General features: G+C 46.0%; 1 protein-coding gene across 5 annotated transcripts in view; it reads right to left on the reverse strand.

Moving 5' to 3' along the window:
- The window catches only part of LOC121277240 (neuromedin-K receptor-like), a 119,609-nt gene that overhangs the window by 18,696 nt on the left and 80,313 nt on the right, over positions 1–20,600 (reverse strand). For 2 of the 5 annotated variants that reach the window (XM_041186433.1, XM_041186434.1), the window contains one exon: positions 16,313–16,463. In XM_041186433.1, the coding sequence (XP_041042367.1) occupies positions 16,313–16,463 (151 nt within the window). Of the gene's footprint in view, positions 1–16,312; positions 16,464–16,988; positions 17,004–17,473; positions 17,495–19,625; positions 19,635–20,600 lie in introns of all 5 variants that reach the window. The other 3 variants (XM_041186437.1, XM_041186436.1, XM_041186438.1) reach the window with 3 other exon arrangements.

Consider the following 20,600-nt stretch of genomic DNA (forward strand, 5'->3'; position numbering starts at 1 on the left):
ACATGCAGTCAAAGCACAGTCAGGCAGTGACAAATATAGCGCAGTCTTCCAGTCCAGTTGAACTCACAGTCAATCATTTTCTTGTAGTCACTTTCAATTTTTCTCTATGTGCAGTGTACCACCTCTTCAGTTCCCTATTTTCCAATTTCTTCTCTTCTGGTCTAGATATCAGTATAATTAAGAACTGAAGCTACGTTTATTATCAGCATTATTAGATGGAATTATGTTCATTAAGCAATGCCAGGGTAAAACTATTCCAAGGGATAGTATTAGCACCGACTCAGACATGGATTTGAACAACAGGTTCTATTCATTCTCACTTCCATCCTTTTTTTTCATTCATTCACTGGATATGAGCTTCGCTGGCTGGGCCAGCATTTATTGCCCATCCCTAGCTGGCCTTGAGAAGGTGGTGGTGAGCTGCCTTCTTGAACCAGTGCAGTCCATGTAGTGTAGGTACACCCACAGTGCTGTGAGGGAGGGAGTTCCAGGATTCTGTTGTCAGCATGTCAGCTGTGGTTCGGTTGGTTGCATTCTTGCTATCAGAGAATGATAGTCATGAGTTCAAGTCCCACTTCATGGACTTGAGCATCTACACCACATGGACTGCAGCGGTTCAAGAAGGCAGCTCACCACCACCTTCTCAAGGGCAGCTAGGGATGAATGCTGGCTTAGTCAGCGACGCCCACATCCCATGAAAGAATTTTTAAAAACCTCCAGTTCCCTGGCACCACTCTCATATCTAAGAAGGCTGACATTGCAGTAATGAGAGAAATCTGCCATTTTGGAGGTGCCATCTTTTGGATGAGAAAGTTCTGCCCTCTCAGGTTGGTGTAAAAGATCCCATGGAAGCATTTTGAATATTTAAATATTAAATAGCAAAAGGATGATCACAGGAAGGGTGAGGTTGATTAAGAATCAAACAGGGAATCTTTTTGTGAAGGCAGAGGTACTGAAAGCCTGAGGTACTGAATGAATATTTTGCATCTGCCTTCACAAACAAAAGGATGATGCTTGCATCACAGTAAAAGAGGAGATGGTAGAAAAATTAGATAGGATAAAAATAAGTAAAAGGAGGTAGTTAAAAAAGTCAGCAGTGCTCAAAGTAGAAAAGTCCCGCCTGGCCCGAGGTTGCTGAGGGAAGTAAAGGTGGAAATTGTGGGAGCTGTAGCCACATCCTTCAATCTTTCTTAGATATGAGAGTGGTGCCAGGGAACTGGAGGTTTTTAAAAATTCCTTCATGGAATGTGGGTGTCACTGACTAGGCCAGCATTCATTCTTAGTTACCCTTGAGAAGGTGGTGGTGAGCTGCCTTCTTGAACTGCTGCTGTCCATGTGGTGTAGTTTGTTTTTTAGTGCTGTTAGGAAGGGAGTTCCAGGATTTTGACCCACCGACTGAAGGAACGGTGATATATTTCCAAATCAGGGTGGTGAGTGACTTGGAGGGGAACTTCCAGGTAGGGGTGTTCCCATGCATCTGCTGGTCTTGTCCTTCTAGATGGTAGTGGTCGTGGGTTTGGAAGGTGCTGTCTAAGGACCCTTGGTGAATTCCTGCAGTGCATCTTGTAGATGGTACACACTGCTGCTACTATGTGTCGGTGGTGGAGGGAATGAATGTTTATGGAGATGGTGCCAATCAAGTGGACTGCTTTGTCCTGGATGGTGTCCAGCTTCTTTGGTATTTTAGGAGCTGCACTTAACCAGGCAAGTGGGGTGTATTCCATCACACTCCTGACTTGTGCCGTCTTTTAGAGCTGCACAACCCTCTAAGACATCTCTGCTCATCTAAGTCTGGCCTCTTGAGCACTCCTGATTTTAATTGCCCCATCATTGGTGACCGGACCTTTAACTGCCAAGATCCTAAGCAATGGAACTCCCTCTAAACCTCTTCACCTCGTTCCTCCATTAAAATGCTTCTTAAAGCCATCCTCTTTGACCAAGCTTGGTCAACTTCCTTAGACAACTTGGCTCAATGTAAAATGTTGCTTTATCAAGCTCTTGTGAAGTGCCTTGGGCCATTTTGCTATGGTAAAGATGCAATATAAATACAAGTTGTTGTTGAAAACTAAAAAACAAAGTGCTTGGGTTCATTTCTGCTGGGGTAAAATTAAAAAGCAGTGAAGTTACGTTTACACCACACTTGGGAGTACTGTAAAATATATGGAGTTCTGGTCTTCAAATTACAAAAAGGATAGCGAGTCATTGGAGAAGGTGCAATAAAACAATAATAGAATGATAGGCGTAACCCCTCAATTGTGCTATCAGGAAAAACTAAACAGGCTGGGGTGCTTTACTCTAGAAAAGGGACAACTGAGTGGTGACGTTGATAGATGACATTATGATTATGAAAGGTCATAGCATAAATATAGAGAAAGTGATTTCACTTGACTGCTGGGGGGATGGGGCAGACCAGAACTGGGGACCATAAATGTAAGATGCAAGATAGTCATTAATTAAACTTATAGGGAATTCAGGAGTAACATCTTTACTGAGAGTTCGGAAATGTCCGTGCCTGCTGGTGTTGGGCATGTTTGGTGGCATGAGAAGACAATATGGCGGGAACGCAAAATAGGTTTCATGACGTCGTGAAACCAGTTTGCGATCGTTCGCTCAGCCCATCAATGGCAGGCCGCAATTCCCACCATTGGATTTTGGGAGCCTCACTGTAATACATCGGCATATCATTGTAAGGCTAGCCCCCCGAACTCATCCAACCCCACTGGATCGTCCGCCAATGTCAGTGTGATTGCACACCAACATGTTTCACAACACCATATAAAAGGCATGCACTTGGCGGGCTGCACTTTGAGGGGGACTTGGAGGTGATTGCACAGTAACAATGCAGAGCGCTCATGAGGGACGCCTGTTGGACTTCAAGCTTGAGGCACGTTGAGGGGGGAGCAAAGTCTGCTTTGAGGTTGAGGCGACTTGTGGGGGGTAGCAACGGCTGTCCTGCAGTTGAAGGTAGCACACAAGCATGTGTGGTGGAGGGTGGGCAAGGGAAGCGGCCACGGATTAGGGTAACTTTTTATAAAGTGACCATTTCTCTGCAGCTGAGACAGTTCGGGAGCAACCACATTGATATGACTGGAGTCAGATCTCTAGCTTATCTGCCCACTCAAGTAACACAGAGGCATCAAAGTGCCACCAAATGCTCCAGAGCTTGTCACCCCTCAGGCGCAGACTGCAAACTAATGAGCATCTCAATGAACTGCAGAACAGTTGGAAGACTGGGCACATACAATCTGGTGGATTCAACTTAATGGATAATTATGAAAAAACTGAAAAGAAAGGAGAGCCCAGGAAAGGCTATTAAAGTCCCCAGAACATAAAATAGGACAGAGTGTTTGGAAAGGGCTAGGAATCTAACTTCAAGCACATCAGATAAAGGGACGACAATGAGAAAGGGGACGGGAAATACAGGACTGAAGTTGTTGTATCTGAATGCACGCAGTATACAAAATAAGGTAAATGAGCTTGTGGCACAGATTGAAATTGGCAGGTATGATGTGGTGGGCATCACGGAGACATGGCTGCAAGGGGATCAGGACTGGGAGCTAAATATCCAAGGATATACATCCTATAGAAAAGATAGGCAGATTGGCAGAGGGGGTGGGGTTGCTTTGTTAGTAAGAAATGAAATTAAATCGATAGCAAGAAATGACGTAGGGTCAGATGATGTAGAATCTGTGTGGGTAGAGTTGAGGAACCGCAAAGGTAAAAAAACCATAATGGGAGTTATGTACAGGCCTCCAAACAGTAGTCAGGATGTGGGGCACAAGATACACCGGGAGATAGAAAAGGCGTGTAAGAAAGGCAAGGTTACAGTGATCATGGGGGATTTCAATATGCAGGTAGACTGGGAAAATCAGGTTGGTAGTGGATCCCAAGAAAAGGAATTTGTAGAATGTCTACGAGATGGCTTTTTGGAGCAGCTTGTGGTGGAGCCCACTAGAGAACAGGCAATTCTAGATTTAGTGATGTGTAATGAGGCAGATTTGATAAGGGAGTTTAAGGTGAAGGAACTCTTAGGAGGAAGTGACCATAATATGATAGAATTTACCCTGCAATTTGAGAGGAAAAAACTGGAATCAGATGTAACAGTATTACAGTTGAATAAAGGCAACAACAGATGCATGAGGGAGGAGCTGGCCAGAATTAACTGGGAGATGAGCCTAGCAGGAAAGACAGTGGAGCAGCAATGGCAGAAGTTTCTGGGAGTAATTTCGGAGACACAGCAAAAATTCATCCCTAGGAAGAAGAAGCATACTAAAGGGAGGACGAGGCAACCATGGCTGACAAGGGAAGTCAGGGACAGCATAAAAGCTAAAGAGAAAGCATACAATGTGGCAAAGCGAAGGGGGAAACCAGGAGATTGGGAAGCCTACAAAGACCAACAGAGGACAACTAAAAAAGAAATAAGGAGGGAGAAGATTAAATATGAGGGTAAACTAGCCAGTAATATAAAAGAAGATTGCAAGAGTTTTTTAGATATATAAAGGGTAAGAGGGAGGAAAAAGTGGACATTGGGCCGCTGGAAAATGATGCTGGAGAAGTAGTAGTGTGTAACAAAGAAATGGTGGAGGAACTGAATAGGTACTTTGCGTCAGTCTTCACGGTGGAAGAAACGAGTAACATCCCCAAAGTTCAAGAGAGTCGGGGGGGCAGAGGTGAGTATGGTGGCCATTACCAAGGAGAAGGTGCTAGGAAAACTGAAAGGGCTGAAGGTGGATAAATCACCTGGACCAGATGGATTACACCCCAGAGTTCTGAAGGAGATAGCTGAAGAGATAGTGGAGGCATTAGTGGTGATCTTTCAGGAATCACTGGAGTCAGGGAGGGCCCCAGAAGTCTGAAAAATCGCTAATGTAACCCCCCTCTTTAAGAAGGGAGTGAGGTAAAAGATGGGAAATTACAGGCCGATTAGCCTGACCTCAGTCATTGATAAGATTTTAGAGTCCATTATTAAGGATGAGATTTCAGAATACTTGGAAGTGCATGACAAAATAGGGCAAAGTCAGCATGGTTTCATCAAGGGGAGGTCATGCCTGACAAATTTGTTAGAATTCTTTGAGGAGGTAACAAGTAGGTTAGACAAAGGAGAGCCAATGTAAGTTATCTACTTGGACTTCCAAAAGGCCTTCGACAAGGTGCCGCACAGGAGGCTGCTCAGTAAGATAAGAGCCCATGGTGTTAGAGGCAAGGTACTAGCATGGATAGAAGGTTGGCTGTCTGGCAGGAGGCAGAGAGTGGGGATAAGGGGGTCCTTCTCAAGATGGCGGCCGGTGACTATTGGAGTTCCGTAGGGGTCAGTGTTGGGACCACAAGTTTTCACTTTATACATTAATGATCTAGATGAAGGAACTGAGGGCATCCTGGCTAAGTTCGCAGATGATACAAAAATAGGTGGAGAGACAGGTAGTATTGAGGAGGCGGGGAGGCTGCAGAAGGATTTGGACAGGTTAGGAGAATGGGCAAAGAAGTGGCAGATGGAATACAATGTGGGGAAGTGTGAGGTCATGCACTTTGGTAGGAAGAATAGAGGCATAGACTATTTTCGAAATGGGGAGAGAATTCAAAAATCTGGAGTGCAAAGGGACTTGGAAGTCCTAGTCCAGGATCCTCTTAAGGTTAACTTGCAGGTTGAGTCGGTAGTTAAGAAGGCAAATGCAATGTTGGCATTTATTTTGAGAGGACTAGAATATAAAAGCAGGGATGTGCTGCTGAGGCTTTATAAGGCTCTGGTCAGACCACATTTAGGATTTTGGGTCCCGTATCTCAGGAAGGATGTTCTGGTCCTGGAGAGGGTCCAGAGGGGGTTCACAAGAACGATCCCAGGAATGAAACACTTAACATATGAGGAACGTTTGAGGACTCTGGGTCTATACTCGATGGAGTTTAGAAGGATGAGGGGGGGATCTGATTGAAACTTACAGAATACTGAAAGGCCTGGATAGAGTGGACATGGGGAAGATGTTTCCATTAGCAGGAGAGACTAGGACCCGAGGGCACAGCCTCAGAGTAAAGGGAAGGCCTTTTGGAAAAGAGATGAGGGGAAACTTCTTTAGCTAGAGAGTGGTGAATCTATGGAATTCATTGCCACAGAAGGCTGTAGAGACCTGGTCATTGAGTGTATTTAAGTTGGAGATAGATAGGTTCTTGATTGGTAAGGGGATCAAAGGTTACGGGGAGAAGGCGGGAGAATGGGTTTGAAAAACTTATCAGCCTTGATTGAATGGCGGAGCAGACTCGATGGGCTGAATGGCCTAATTGCTGCTCCTATGTCTTATGGTCTTATGGTCTTATGATCTTGCTAAAGCTGGCCATGGAGCAGTCACTGGTAGAGGCGCTCATAGCTCCTTGCAATGTCATCACCCCAGTTTGGACCTGTCTCCTGCATGGTTTAAGCTAACGGTGCAGCCTTGCAGTGTGGGTTAGAAGAATGCCTCGCCTGATCTGAGATCACAGCATGCAGTTCAATGGGCAAAGCTGCCACCAATCAGTCAGGTGGAGTGGGGCGGAGGAAAGTGGGGCTTCGGGCAGACATGCAGCATACTGAACTCTGACCATCCAAATGGTGGCCAGCACTCTCCGGGATGTGTTAAGGAGCCTTAAGACTTAACCAAGAGAGATTCTTAGAACACCCAAGCTAACCCATGTGTCTCTCCCATTCATCCTGCAGGAAGAGTACATCAGGAGCATGGAACCTGGTGACCTGGCTGTATGCCTTGAGGCATATAGGGAGCGAAGTTGACGGAGGAGAGAGTGACTAAGGCACCTGGCTGTGCAGAGGAAGGAGCAGAACCTGTTGGAAGAAGGGGCGACTGGGACTCCCGCACATGCTGTCAAAGAGCCACAATGAACCATCGTTGGGTGGTGCCTAGCTAGACCCAGGGTCTACAGAAACCTCATTTCATTCCTGCAGATGACTGAGAACCAGTGTGGCCAAAGACTGCACATGTCTGCGGAACTGGTCGATCACATCTGCCAGCTGCTGCAGGATTTGGCCCTACAGGGACATGGAGCACATCCTCTGCCAGTGGCCATGAATGTGACCACAGCGCTCAATTTCTAAGCCAGTGGCTCCTTTCAGTGCTCCACAGGTGACCTCTGTGGGATCTCACAAGCCTCCACCCACAAATTCATCCGTGAGTTCAAGGATACTATCTTTGCAAGGGCACACAACTTTGTGCATTTCGCCCAGGACCAGGAGAGCCAGGATGCAAGATTGGATTTGCCCAGATCTCAGATTTCCCGCAGGTGCAGGGTGTCATCAACTGTCGCAACATACAGTCAACTATGTCAACTGCAAGGGCTTCCATTCGCTGAATGTACAGCTGGTATGCGACCACCACTAATGTATCCTGCAGGTCTGCGCACGGTTTCCAGGGAGTGTGCACGACTCCTATATCCTCAGTCAGTCACAGGTCCCTAACATCTTCTAGGGTCCACAGAGGCTGCAAGGATGGCTTCTCGGGGACAAGGGCTACCTGCAGATGACATTACTGATGACACCCGTCTGGCTGCTTCAGACTGCAGCACAGTGAAGGTATAATAAGGCTCATGCTGCATCTCGCAATTTGGTGGAGCAGACCACCAGGGTACTGAAAATGAGGTTCCGGTGCCTGGCCTGGTCTGGTGAAGCCTTGCAGTACAGTCCACAGAGGGTGTCATGCATCGCTGTCGTCTGCTGCGCCCTCTACAACCTGGCACTGCAACGGGGAGAGGAGATGGCTGAGGAAGAGATGCAGGAGCTGGAGGTCTCCCCCAATGAGGAGGATGTTGACAGTGATGAGGGTGAGGAGGTCTTCAAAGGTCACAATGATGGCGATGAGGCCCTCGAACTGGCAGACAAGGCAGCCATGCTTGGGAAGGCCTCATAGCTGCTAGATTTGTGGATGATAATGATGACATGCAGTGAGGAGACAGCATAAGACCCTCACATTGTACCTATGAACGTTTGACTCCAGCCTGGCTAATGGCAGCACACATACTCTCTGTGATAATGCTGCTGTCATGGAGACACAGTGGAGGCCCTAATAGTTGCTCGATTACAAGAGGATGATGACGACATGCAATGAGGACAATCCATAGATCTTCACATTGCCTCTGAGAATGTCTGACTCCTGTCTGGCTGAGGGCAGCTCGCTTGTGCTCTGTCATCAGGATCATATAGAGATGCAACCATGAAACTTTAAATGCACCTGATCCTTTGTCCACCTTCAGCACCTGAGTGCTTCAGAAGCTGGAGCACAGTGTCACTGGTCACAGATGCTGAAGAGATGGGGGCTAGCCCCACCTTAAAAGTGCTGAGAGCACACAGAGAGAATGAGAGAACCCTGTGACACCTGCCCACGACATTCTGGAAGCAATGACAAGCACCAGCGAGGTGCAGACATCAGTAATGTGTCCAGTGAGTGTGAGGATGGACCATCACTTTGGCCTGAAGGCTGCACAAAGCACAGTGAAGAGGCCCTAGACTGAAAAACCAGCCTTTATCTTGTGCAGAAAGATTTCACACCTGATTGACACAAACACTTCTCATCAGAACAGGGAGCCATAGGCAGGGAAACATTCCTTGGGAGTTTATTGCCAATAGTGAACATTATGTAGAAGTGATTAACACCTGTGCCCAGGCTGTGCAACTATGTCTTCTTAACCTTCCTAACCCCGCTGCTACGTCTTGGTGTTCCATGGACATCCACAGAGGAGGTGGAGGCAGCCTGCTGACTGCTATGCCCTTTCTGTAATGGCCATGATGGGCGTCCTCTAAAGGGCCAAGTCCTGGAGGGCCCCGGCCTGCTTTCAAGGATCTGCCATGTGGCAGTTGCATCCTCCTCGGCCTGTGGAACTGGAGCTGCTGGGGTCATAGGAAGAGGGGATTCGGATGGGCCGGACACTCCTGGAGTCACTTGGGTGGATGGCCAGGGGTGTGAACCTGCTGATCCTCCTCCCTATGGGTGCCCAAGAGCCCCTGGCTGACTTTTTGAGGAGAAGGGGAAGCTGGAGTGAGATCAAGCTGCCCCACACCCCTCTCACGTACACACTGTTTGAGGCCAACCATGACATCAGTGATGGAATTCAGCCCGTGCAGCAGTGCAGGAGCGACACCCTGAACCAAGGTCTCCATGGCGGCTGCCATCCTACCAGTGTTGACCTCAGTGCGTTGCAATGCTGGCACTATCACCTCAGCCTGAAGTGAACAGACTCCTCCATCGTGCCTTGCAATCTGAGGAGTGCAGCGGACATCCCTTCCTGATGTTCCCGAGCTTGCCTTTGCAGCTCCAGCGACATTTTTTTCATTAATGGAAGGTGGGCTTCGCTAGCTAGGCCAGCATTTATTGCCCATCCATAGTTGCCCTAGAGAAGGTGGTAGTGAGCTGCCCGTTTTGAATCACTGCAGTCCATGTGGTGTAGGTTTACCCACAGTGCTGTTATGGAGGGAGTTCTAGGATTTTGACCCAGTGACAGTGAAGGAACGGTGATATATTTCCAAGTCAGGATGGTGAGTGACTTGGACGGGAACTTCCAGGTGGTGGTGTGCCCAATATGACATGATCAAGTCCAGAGGCTCATCATCTGGCTTGGACTCAGCAAATTGCTGGCCTCCAGCAGTCCTCCGAATGCCGGACACCTGGGAAGTCCCTGCCGCTGCCTATAGTGGATCAAACAGTGCGCTGTGTTCACCAGATTGTGATCCCGGGGCTACTCTAAAGCTAGGTCCCACCGACGTGTGTGTCTCTGCGCTTGTGGACGATATGGGTGAGTGCTGTGATGGGACTTCAAGGAAGGTGCCTTCAGATTCCTCTTCAGAGGTTACTTCGGGGCTTGATTGGAGGCCCTGGGTCATGGACTCTGTCAGCTGTTTCCCAGATACGCCTGCGAAAGCAAGGGGATATAATTGGTGCATGGCAGTGGCCTGTGAAACTGATGGCATGGTTGTCTGATGGATGTTGCCCTGCTGGATCCTCACTTGATAGAGCACCACTGACCTCACCGTCAGCACAGGACTGGCCTCGGTCATCGCCGACCAGTTGGGTGGCTTTGTTTTCAAAGTCAGTGAGGACCTTGATTTCAGGCATTCCTCCATTGCCAGTGACCTCTCCCTCTTGTTGTGTGTCAGCTTGTCCTGCATAAATAGAAATGGAGATAGTGTAAACAGGACGCCTGCTATGCCAGATAAGTATGCCTGGCATGCGTGGGTGGCGAGTGGTCCCATGGATGTGATGAGGACAATGAAGTTATATATGAGACAATGAATGGTGATATCCCTTGAACTGGCAGTGAGGGCCCTGAGGGTGTTTGTTTTTTTATATATTCATTCACAGGATGTGGGCTTCACTGGCTGGGTCAGCATTTATCGCCCCTCCCGAGTTGCCCTTGAGAAGGTGGTGGTGAGCTGCCTTCTTGAACCGCTACAGTCCCTGTGATGACCCACAGTGCTGTTAGGAAGGGTGTTCCATGTGTGATGAGTTTGTGAGTGTGAGAGTTGAGAGTGATGAGCAGAGTGACTTACCCTGGCGGAAAGGAGGAGATCATTCATCCTCTTGTGGCACTGGGTGGCTGTCCACCGCTGCCACCGCCTCCTAAGCTGGATTGGTGATCTTGCTGCCCGTCCTGAGGCCAGAGTGGGGGGTAGAGGACATCACAGTGAGCCTCCATTGTGCCCAAAAGATGCTCAAGGGACGCGTCATTGAACCTGGGGGCTGCAGTCTTTTTGCCTTCCAGGGCCATGTCTTCTTTGCAGCAGCCGTGGGCTGGACGCACTGAGGGATGTGTGTGGCTGGACTTTAAATAATTTGCCCGGCATGATGAAGCAGTGAGATGATGGAATGTTGGGTGAATGAGAGCCAGCCTGCCATGGATACAGTGTGTTTCCAGGATACATAATTAATGCGGTAGACTTGGGACAACATGGTGTGAAAAGCCGCCATTGCGGCCAGGGGTTAAAATGTTGGTTTACCCACCCACTACTGCACTTAGTGCAAATCTGGGTAGATTCCATCCAGAGAGTTGTTAAAATCTGAAATCTACTGCCATAGGAGTAGTTGAGGTGAAAGGCATAAATTCAATTAAGAGCAGTTAGATAAAAACAGAGAGAAATGAATAGAAGGATATACTAACATGATGGGATAAAGAAGGGTAAGAGTATGTTAGAGCATAAACACTAGCACGAGCAAACTGGGCTAAATGACATGTTTCAATGCAGTAAATACTGTGCTTCAAGAATTAGGAGATTATATGCACGGATTTATCACAGACTCACAGAATTGTTACAGCGCAGCAGGCCATTCACCCCCTCGTATCTGCACTTGCTCTCCAAATGAGCTATCCACTTAATGCCATCCTCCCACCATCTCCCCATAACCCTGCACATTCTTCCCTTCCAGACCGCAGTCTAATTCCCTCTTGAATGCTTCGATTGAACCTGCTTCTACCTTACTCTCAGGCAGTGCATTCCAGACCTTAACCACTCACTGCCCACAAAGTTATTTTCTCATATCACTTTTGCTTGTTTTGTCACTAACTTTAAACCTGTGCCCTCTCATTCTCAATCCTTTCATGTATGGGAACAGTTTCTCCCTATCTATTCTGTCCAGACCCCTCATGATTTTGAATACCTCTATCAAGTCTCCCTTCAGACTTCTTTCCTCCAAGGATACAGTTCTAACTTCTTTGATCTTATAGCATACCAGTGTAGGAAAGTTAGAAATAGATCATCAACCACAACAAATATGGTGGGGTTGCACCACAACTGAGGGGAAGACAAGTCTGTCTATGGCCCTTCCTGAAGGCGCACTTGACAAAAGGCCCTTCATCCAATGCCCAAAATATGCCCTCAAAAGATCCACCACACCAATACTGGGATGCCAGAAAGCCAACAAGAGTGACTTCTCTGAAACTATGCAGAGATAGCAATCCAACTGATGGGATCAAGAAATAGGAGGCAGGCCCACTTGAACTCACCAGCCCAAACAAACCTCAGAGACCAGGGATGATTTGTCCTAAGCACTACATACACCCACCAAATGCAGAACCTGAAGAAAATCTAATGGATCAATGCAATCCCTGTGTCAAACAATATGACAGCTCCAGGAAAATACATATCTTGACGGGGTCAGATCTGGGGGTTGGTTTGGGAGGAGTTGTGTTGATTCTCATCTCACTATCATTTGTACTCAAAAACAGGACAATGGAAGATCCAAAATTACATACCTGCTAATTCTAAAATTCACTGCTGCTTTGGTGCCCATTCCAATTTTTGAATGGACTGAATCCTGGTGGTCAGAGCTCGCACTGGAAAAAGACGGGAACCTCATTCATATGTGCAAATCAGGGTTGAGTGATATGATTTAGATGCCAACGCCATTTTCATCAATCACTAGCTCAATATCGCCCCTTCCTGCTCCAGCTCCACCAGCCTTGGCTGGTATAAGTTGGCAGTCATTTCAGGGATTAAAGGGATCTTCAGCTGTTGTCCGATCAAACCGGATGGAATGTTTGGAGACATTTTTCCACCTTGACTGATTTTAAAGCTATGCAGTTGCTGTTTTGGGCTCTGTGCAGGCACTGTCTGCTGACCATTGTGTCGTTTTTCTCTTTCCCTATGCGAAAATACAGCTTCCCTTTAAGCTGCAGGCCTTTGACAAGTGGTTCGATTACCCGCTTGTAATGGACAAGCTGCCCAGTGTCTACAGTTGGCTGACTGTGTTAATGATGGGCAACTTAAAAATAACACTGGTACTCATCCACCCTTCCCACTGCCTTTACTACACTATATGAAAATCTTCCCCTGAACGTTAGAAGTTTGCTGCTAAACAGAAAGGCAGGACTGTCCAGCCACTGATTGTTCCATCCCATGGATGGAAAGTTAAAATCATGTTTTCCTAGCACACACGCTTTGTGATTGATCTTCACACAGGGACTGAAACCATCGGTTTAATACATTCCATTTTCAGCATTCGCATTTGGGTTCAAAAGCACACAAATCTAATAGGAAGAAAGACATTAGCTTCCTCCAAAGTTAAATATTACACTAACTAACTCTCATTCCTAAGCCAGAGGTGTGGACAAGCCAGCATGTATTAGTACCTGAATAAATGGGGAGGGTTAGTGGCAGGAAGGGCATAGTAAAACCACCAGCAAAGTCCGAACAAAAATGAAGGGTGATAAACAAGCATTGTGGTGACCCCATTTAACATGGGAAAAGCTGAAAAAGAAAGGATAGGCAGGTCTCAGTCTAGTTCCTGTTATGCACAGACCTATATTTGACACTAAGAGCAACGATTTTCCTTCAATGTTCATCTACCACTTTAATTGTGGCTCCTTCTTCTTCTAGTGCTGCAGTTGATGCCTCACTGCAACACCACTACATCACCCTCCATCTCAATCTCCACAGCTGGCTTCTACTTGGATGGGCAAATCCCATCCTGGATATTTATTGAGCCACAAGGAGGAAACTGGGCTGGGGTGATAGTGGCGTCAAGTCCCGCCTCACCCCATTTCACCCCTGGCACAGGGGGCAAGTTTGTGCCATCCATGATGCCTGCACTAAAAAATATTTTTTTGCGTCTGTTTAACGTAGCTGTTAATTTCTTTGAAAGAGACAACGATCGTGACTGTACTAAATCAGGCTGCAAATTAATCTGAATGGAAAAGAGAATTGACGTGGTGTAAAATGGGCTCGCTTCGCTGTGTCTATTTTGTGCTACTGCTTTGGATCAATTTCATGCCCAATTAAGGATGTGAATATATTAGCTAGTCAGCTACCAAAGGCAATCTGCCCATTAATGTTCTAGTCTTAGTGGGAACTTTCTTGCTGAGTGCAACATTAACTCCAGGGGCTTTCCCATTTTTTTCCAGAACTACTTTAGTTCCTATATATTTCCTCTTTGCTAGATCTTATAGCAATCCTGGTCAACATTCATCCTCTAGCCAACAGCACTATAACAGGTTGCTGCCCTTTTTCTCCAAAAGGCATCAGTTTATGTCAGGCCTTTTTCACAAACACTCTGGACAGAATCATGCAGAGGTGACAGCAGCCTGAGCTGCCAGCTCGAGACCTTGTGAGACCTCCATGTCACCTCTTCTCGGGAAATCCCGCCGCATTTTGTGCGACTCAGGCACTTAAAAGGCCAGCGATGGGCCTTCCCCCAGGATCAAAGATCACGGGAAGGGGGCAGGAGTCCCACCTGCCGTGAGTTGCTGGCCAATCAGGGGCTGGCAGCTCTTGAGCACCACTGAGGCGGCAGTGGCTGCTGCCGGTACGGCAACTACCTGAAGCCTCAGATTGAGGAGGGACCCAGGCACAGGTGATTGATGGCGGGAAGGGGGTTGTGGAAGGAGAGTGAGTGGGGTCAGCACCAAGGGTGGAGGGAGCTCTCAATGGGCCCTCCCTTCCAAATACCCTTCGATCAGGCATTGAGTGCCTTTAAATAAGAGAACTTCCTAGGAGTCTGCAAGCAATCTCGTGAGTTTATTTGTCATGCTCCCCACATGGTTAACCCCTTGCCTGCTGCTGGGTTAATGCCAGCAGCAGTGGGATGAGGCCCTTAAATGGCGATGGGGTGGGAAGGATATCCTTCTGCTTTTGCTGTAGTTGTGTTGGCATCACAGATTAATATCTGTCTTCCACCAACATTGATATGGGTAGCACTAGCTAAACCAGGCACGACCTGCTGGAATGGTAATCCTGATAATGAAACTTTTAAATGGAAATAATAATAATAAAGATGGATCTTGAAGATTTCAAGTAACTGGGCTGTGACTAATTCCTTTGGCAGCTTGTTCCATTGTGGGATTGTCCTTGGGAAGAAATGCTCATTAGTTTAAATTGTCTTGGAAACAAATAGTTTTTGTAGATTGGATGGCTACCTCCTGTTTTTGTCATTGCCGGAAGGCACCGGGTATTTGTTTCTGTCAACTTCCACCAGTTCATTCCATATTTTACAGAACATGGTCAGTCTATTTTGCTCTCTCCCTTGCTGTAGTGATTCCTATTCCAAATCTTTGATCCCTTCCTGCCACACCGGCTTAATTGTGGTGGAGGTGGGAAGGTAGCTGGGTCCCCAACTGCCACCTTCCCACCCAATTATATGCCCATCCACCACCAAACTTGCCATGGGGGAGGGCACAATATCCGCATGACAATACTACCATTTTTCCATTGCTCATTTGTATTTCAAAGTTAACAAAGGGCGATCCTGGTTGCAATTCTACTGATCATATGTTGAGATAAAGGAAACTGCTTTGATTAAGTTTCTGTAGTTGAACAAGATTTGCAATAGCATTTCAAGGTGGCATTCTGCATGATGAGCAGTTTCAGTTGGTGGACTAAGTAGTACAAGACCAGTGGCTTAAGAGGAACATGTTGGAATTGATTAGAAATTGAATCAAGCAACTCCAACTCAGGTAGAGCGCTGGGCAGCTACAGGGGAAGGCTCCCTCTGTTCTCACCAGTATTTAAAATCTGAAAAGAACACCGTGTTGAAGGGCGTGAATCTTCTCTTTCCCAAATCAACCATCATTATGGTCTGGGTGAATAAGATTGTCAGTTTAATGCCAATTTGTGTCAAATGAGTGAATTTTACATTCTAGACTCCCAGAGAACCAAGCAATGTCTTAAAACACCAAGACAGATGACACATAGGTCATGAAAGATGAATTGCATATCTTGAAATGGAGCACTCAGTCTCTGTGAATTGACCATACAGATACTCATCAATATTGTTCTGCATCACCATTTCTTTGAATGTGCGCAGTAGCATTCAGATTAAATTTGCCTGTGTTGAATACTTCTCCATTTCACGCTTTACTTATCAGGAAAGAAAAAGAAAGAATGAGTCATCAGTTAAAGTACTTGAAAGCTTTGACTTAGAAATTGAGCTGCAACTATTTCTGAGTGTGCTATGGTGGGGCATAGATTGCACCCTCTCACACCCGAATGCTGAGGCTCGAAGTCCCATGTTCTGAGAAAAGTCAAGAGCCTATTTGTGAAATAGACTTTGGGTTTGGGCTGTAGCTTTGAAGAAACTGACGGCCTTCAAGTGTGACAGTCAGATGTTAGTTGCAGGATGTGTTAATTTCAGCAATGTGAGATTATTTTTAATTTAATAGGAATATTGAATTCTACACGAGTCCCACGTTATGCACCTGTGCAAAGCAGCAAGGATGTCCCATCACAATGTGGAATTGTTTGTCTCATAACTATTAACTTATAACCATGTTACATTCAACAGTGGCCTGTGATGAATTCTGTCACACAAACCAACCTTAATTATTTCTAAATATTCAAAACATATTTTGTTTTAACCTTTCGTTTGGCTTTGAGCTGCTCGTGGTAGTTCTCTGATGTGTCACCAGGAATTTCCCCGCCCCACAGTGTGATTCCAACGATGGTGTAGGTGATAGCTATCACAACTAGTGGCAGCAGGTACACCAGGACAAGTACAGCAATTTGGTATCTGCAAGAGAATGGTGACAATAAATAATAGCAAAACCAGTATCCAAAAGGGCAGTAGCTGCAGCTGATACTTTGGAAGGATTACACTCAAGACGTCCTCACAGCACAGTGTTTTCTGGTTCCCATGAGCACTTGTATACTTCTGACACTGACCCACTAGCCTAGCTGACTCCTCAGTCTAATTTCATTAGCAGACAGCCTTGCTGTTCTGTGGATAGGCTATCAACAACTATTCATTTTCTGTTCTTCGATTCCAAAGAACCACAGTGGACTCGAAACATTAACTCCGTTTCCCTCTCCACAGATACTGCCAGACCTGCTGAGTTTTTCCACCAACACTTTCTGTTTTTGTTTCAGATCTCCAGCATCTGCAGTATTTTGCTTTTGTTCATTATATGTCCCTGACTCCCACAGCTACCTTGACTATACTTCCTCATACCCTGCTTCCAGTAAGGACTCTATTCATTTCTCCCAGTTTCTCTATTTCCATTGCACCTGCTTGGATGATGAAAATTTCCTTCAGAGCTTCTCATATATCTTCCTTTTTCCCTCAACTGAGAATTCACTCCCACCATTGTTGACAGGGTCCTCAAATGTGCCCCTACTATTTCACATAATTCTACTCTCATCTTTTCACCTTCCCCCAGACCCACAAAGGAACTCCCTTTGTTCTCACTTCCACCTCACCAGCCTCCATATTCAATGGATCATGTCCACCATTTCTCCCACCTTCAATGTGATGCTACTACCAAACAGATCTTCCCCTCCCCTTTCAGCATTTCGAAGGAACTATTCCCTTTCAGATACTCTGGTCTATTCCTCAGTCACGCCCTCCCTTTATGCTAAGAATTTCACCCACTGAAAGCGAACAAATGATTAATCATGATGCTGTGTGACTTGGAAGGGACTTGGTGGTATTCCCATGCATCTGCTGCCCTTGTCCTTCTAAGTCATAAAGGTCATGGGTTTGGGAAGTGCTGTAGAAGAAGCCTTGGTGAGCTTCTGCAGTGCATCTTGTAGATTGCACACACACTGCAGCCATGGTGAGTCTGTGATGGAGGGAGTGATTGTTTATAGCAGTGGGTGGAGCAGAAATTAAGTGGGTTTGTCCGGGTTGTTATTTAGCTTAAGTGTTGTTGGAGCTGCACTTGTCCAGGCAAGTGGAGGGTATTCTATCACACTTCAGATTTGTGCCCTGTAGATGGACAAGCTTTGCGGTGTAAGGAGGTGAGTTACTCCCTGAAAAATTCCCGGCCTCTGATCTACTCATGCAGCCACAGTATTTACATAGCTAATCCAGTTAAGTTTTCTTACTCTTTTATGGAATGTGTTTGACACTGGTTAGGCCAGCATTTATTATCCATTCCTAACTGCCCTTGAGAAGGTGGTGGCAAGCCATCTTTAACTGCTGTAGTCCATGTGGTGTAGGTTCACCCACATTGCTGTTAGGAAGGGAGTTCAGGTTTTTGACCTAGCTGCAGTAAAGGAATGAGGATATAGTTCCAAGTCAGGATGGTATGTTGCATGGAGGGGAACTTGCAAGTGATGGTGTTCCCGTGTGTCTGTGACCCTTGTTCTTTTAGATGATAGAGGTCATGTGTTAGGAAGGTAATTTTGAAGAAGCCTTGGTGAGTTGCTGCAGTGCATCTTGTAGAAGATATACACTGCTGCCACTGTGCAGCAGTGGTGGAGGGAATGAATGTTTGGGAGGAGGGTAGAATGCTGATCAAGCAGATTGTTTTGTCGTGGATGGTGTCAAGCTTCTTGAGTGTTGTTGGAGCTGCACTCATCCAGGCAAGTGGAGAGGATTCCAATCCACTCCTGACATGTGTCTTGTAGATGGTGGATAGGCTTTAGGAAATCAGGAGGTGAGTTACTCACCTCAGGATTCATAGCCTTTGAATTGCTCTTGTAGCCACAGCATTTATATGGCTGGTCCAGTTCAGTTTTTGGTCAATGGTAACCCTCATAATATTGATGGTGGGGTATTCAATGATGATAATGCTATTGAATGTCAAGGGGAGATTGTTAGATTTCCTCTTTCTGGAGATGATAATTGCCTGGCACATTATTGGCACAAATGTTACTGCCGCTTATTAGCCTAAACTCGAATATTGTCCAGATGTTTCTGTATGTGAGCGGGGACGGCCGAGGAGTTGCTAATGGTGCTTAACAGTGTACAATCATCAATGAACAATGCCCCATCTGCCCTTATGATGAGAGTAGGTCATTGTTGACGCAGCTGAAGATGGTTGGGCCTAGGACACCACCCTGAGGAACTCCTGCAGTGATGTCCTGGGACTGAGATTATTGTCCTCCAACAATGACAACCATCTTCCTTTGTGTGGGCTATGACTCCTGGCAATGGGGAGGTTTCCCCAATTCCCATTGATTTCAATTTTACTAGGGTTCCTTGATGTCATACTTGGTTAAATGCAGCCTTATTGTCAAGGGCAGTCACATTCATGTCTGCTGTTGAATTCAACTTATTTGTCCATGTTTGGATGAAGGCTGTAATGAGATCTGGAATCAAATGGTCCTTGTAGAATCCAAACTGAGCTTCAGTGAGCAGGTTATTATTGTGTAAATGTCACATGGTAGAACTTTCAAGATACCTTCTATCACTTTGGTGTTGATTGAGAGGAGGCTGATGGAGCTGTAATCGGCAGGATTGGATTTGACCTTTTTGTAGACAGGACATACTTGGAACATTTTCTACATTTTTGGGTAGATACCAGTGTTGTGTACGGAAACAGTTTGGCTAGGGGCATGGCTAGTTCTGGAGCACGGCTTCAGTACTATTGCCGGAATGTTGTCAGGGCCCAAAGCCATTTTGCACTCCATGGGCTCAGTTGTTTATTGAGAGAACCTGGAGTGGATTGAATTGACTGAAGACTGGCAACTATGATGGTGGGGACCTCAAGGCAAGGCCGAGATGGATCATCCCATCAGCACTTTAGTCTGAAGATGATTGTAAATGCTTCAGTCTCATACTTTACACTCACATGTTGTGCTCCATGACCCATGAGGATAGGGATGCTTTTGGAATCTCCTCCTCGAAGTAACTGGTTAATTTTCCACCACCATTCATGACTGGATGTGGCAGGACTGCAAAGCTTTGATCTGAACCATTGGTCACAGATGACTTAGGTCTGTCTGACACATGCTGCTTCTGCTGTTTAGCTTGCATGTACTCCTTTGTTGTAGCTTAATTAGGTCCATGCTGCTGCATTTGAGACCTTTGCCTTCCATGAACGTGTAGCAAAAATTTGGGACCTTTGAATTTCAAAAGCTACCAACAGGCAAGACTTTACACGGGCAGGACAAATTAGTAAAATTTCCCCCATTCATCCCAAATGCCCTTAACCAAAGGGTAAATTGCATTGAAGCAGAACTCATAAAATCTGCTCCATACTATCTGGAGAGCGCAGGACACATCCTGAACAATCTGTATCATATTATTAATGAATGTCTTAAGGAACCCCAATGCAATTCTGTGTTGTGATATTTTGAAAAAGAATGTGTAATTTGCAACAAAAGCTAATTCACTTGTATTAGTGCACAGTACAAATTGAACATATTTATTTAAGAAAAAATGCTGCATGCACTTGTCAATGTGAAGAATTGAACTAATGCAAACATTTCATGATCAGAGCTCAGGGATTTGCTAAGAATGCAGACTCCAGGAAACATGCATTGTGAAGAGATTCAAGCTTTCAGAGAGCAAGTTTCCCGCTACTGTGCGGGGAAAGACTGATTCAGCCATGGCTCAGCAACTGCACTTTTGCCTCTAAGCCAGAAGGCCATAACCTAGGCTGACTGTAATTCAGTACAGCATTGAGCGCACACTGCACTATCAGAAGTTCCACCTTTTGGGTTAAACTAAGATCTCACCTGCCCTCTCAGGAGGATGTAAATGATTATATTAAATAGTGTGAAAAGAAGGGCACTTTGACCAACATTTATCTCTCAACCAATGCCACCTAAACAGATTATCTGACTACTTATCTCATTGGTATTTGTGGGATCTTGCTGTGCACAAATTGCCTGTATTTCCCACATTACAACAGTGATCACACTTCACTTTACAGGCTATAGTGCATTTTGGGATATCTTGGGGATTTGAAAGGTGCAATAT

The sequence above is a fragment of the Carcharodon carcharias genome, chromosome 4 (assembly GCF_017639515.1).
Source record: "Carcharodon carcharias isolate sCarCar2 chromosome 4, sCarCar2.pri, whole genome shotgun sequence".
Taxonomy (NCBI): Eukaryota; Metazoa; Chordata; class Chondrichthyes; order Lamniformes; family Lamnidae; genus Carcharodon; species Carcharodon carcharias.